A 2,311-nucleotide genomic window follows, 5' to 3' on the forward strand; every position below is an offset into this window, starting at 1 on the left:
TGGTTCATGGTTAGCCACTTCTCTCAGGCAACACAGTCTGCATTCTGAAAAGATTGTGTTCCATACTGCCAGGCCAGTCTGAAAATATAATAATGCATATTCCACAGTCAATCCATAATCATCTGAGAATTCTAATGGTAACTGGTGCATTATTTCCCTGTAATCGCACAGTTCGTCTGAAAATCATCTTCTATATCACTCCACTGCAGCAATTTCCACAGTAATGATTAAAAATTAAGCTACTATTGTTGTGGAAGTCGCTTTAGATAAATCATCTGAAAAAACTGACTCTGCGTTGTGCAGTAAACCTGTGTAATACACAGCTTCTTGTTGTTTAATCCTTACTTATTCTACATTTGCTAAACTAGCACTATAGCCTAGCATTATAAACTAGCTATGTAATCTACGTATTATATTTGCCACACAAAATAATCAAGCCAAAACTTAACATGCTCACCTTATGTCCTCTTGAAAAATCTGGACCTGTGCCTGCTCACAGCCTCCTGCTTGTCTGGCCTCTCATACTGGGCACAGAGTGGTTCAGGCACAGGTACTTTGTCTGTGTGCTCCTGGTATGGGAGAGGATCCTCAACCACACTTTCAAACAGCAGGGCCATTAGTTGGTCAATGTAGACTGTAAACAAAGCACAAAACATTTGTCTTTGTAAAAGCATTGGTTGTGTTGTTTTTAATGTGACATACCTGAGGTAGCTCTGGTCTTCAAGGCTCGCACGGTGTAGTCGCCACGTTTGTACTTTGGGTACACTATCGCATACCGCAGTACACCTTCAAGTGTTGTAGCATGTGACCTTGTAGCATTTTCATTGTAGTGCAGGGCAGCAATTTGCAACCTACAACATTTTTAGGTACAGATTCACACAACATTTTTTTTTTTTAAATGTATGTATGTATTACCTTGCTAACATTCCTCTGAAGGAGAAGCCTGCACTTTTGGGGGAGAACCTAATTATCAGGCTGTGGAAGGCCTCAAGGGTTGACGTGTGGTACACCGGGCTGATTTTCTCCACATCCTTCACAAAGCGTGGAGCCAACACAATGTCACTGAGCCTCTCACATGCTGCTGTGCCTACAGAGTAAATTACCATGACATAATTGTAAAGCAGTTTTTGTTTCGAATGACAATGCCAACCTTACATTTTTGAAATGTACATAAAATACAATGAGTAAAGGGCCAGTATTACTGATAACAAATGCAAAACTTACTTGGTTTGAGCCACACTCTTGACCCTTCCCCAACCAGAGGCCCGTGTAGGCACCGAGGGAACAGGGCATTGTCGTGCGTGTGCACATTCTGCATGTGGTTGGCCACAGACGTCCACTTAGCGACAGCCTCTTGTCCCGAGGAGGAAGTCGAAGCTGCCCAATAGAGGTGATTTACCACGCTTTTTCTCCACTGGCCAGCGTCCTGGGTGCTCTTTCTCTTTGCGAGCTCATCAATTTTTTTCCCAATTCCTAGAGTTTAAAATACATATTTACTAAATGCAGAATAACCATAATATTACACAGCATTCCCCAAATGCATACCCTTTCCCATGTGCCATGGGTCAAAGTAGTGCCTGATTTCCTTCTTTTCCTCCCTTAAAAACTTCTGAACGCCGGTGTGTCGGTCCGTCACAATGGCCTCCACATTGACACCCCTCTCTTCCAGCATGGTCAGACTACGCACAAAGCCCTCCTTCTCCATGCGCACGCTGTTTCCAACCTCATTGCTCTAATAAGACAAAAAAATAAATTAGGTGCTGAAATGCACAGAGTGATCCCAAATTACATATTGAAACATTCCTTGAATTCCATTACCTGGACTAGCTGGATGTCAATGACTTTGTTATTACTGAGATTCATCATCGTGTAACTGCCATATTTGGCCGAATGTCCTACACGAATGCAAGTTGTACGTTAGCTGACTTTTACTTCTGATAAATGTTAATGAAATGTATTTACCAGGTGAATCTGCCCGCATGTCCCCACCCAGTGACACAGAGCCGCTTTCAAGAGCCTCCCTGATGAGGTCCTCCTGCTCCAGCTTCCACTGCCAGTTGACCGTAGGGATGAGGAGCTTTGCCTGATGCCTGTAGAAGCACTGCTCTGACAGTCCCTGAATATTGAAGGCCCTCAAGAACTATAAAAGGAAAAAATAGGTTATCAACTGATAATAGATGGAAACAAAATCCAAACAAAATAATTTGTGCTGTACCTTTGAAATCTGGCTAAAGGATGAGCCGGTGAACAGCACAGCAGCACACAGCTGTAGGTTTCCAGCTGGGATGTTGTTCACCATGGGCTGACTGGA

The 2,311-nt window shown here is 43.2% G+C and overlaps 1 protein-coding gene across 1 annotated transcript; it reads right to left on the reverse strand.

Moving 5' to 3' along the window:
* Positions 1 to 458: 458 nt before the first annotated feature.
* On the reverse strand, positions 459 to 1,705 carry LOC306977242 (uncharacterized protein; the record flags this gene model as incomplete). The annotated part of the gene is made up of 5 exons (XM_079575450.1): positions 459 to 634; positions 703 to 851; positions 916 to 1,087; positions 1,225 to 1,473; positions 1,546 to 1,705. The coding sequence occupies 5 exons, from the start codon at positions 1,703 to 1,705 to the stop codon at positions 459 to 461; spliced, it is 906 nt and encodes a 301-aa protein (XP_079431576.1).
* Between the last annotated feature and the right edge of the window lie 606 nt (positions 1,706 to 2,311).

The sequence above is a fragment of the Gobius niger genome (assembly GCF_951799975.1).
Source record: "Gobius niger genome assembly, chromosome: 17".
NCBI lineage: Eukaryota > Metazoa > Chordata > Actinopteri > Gobiiformes > Gobiidae > Gobius > Gobius niger.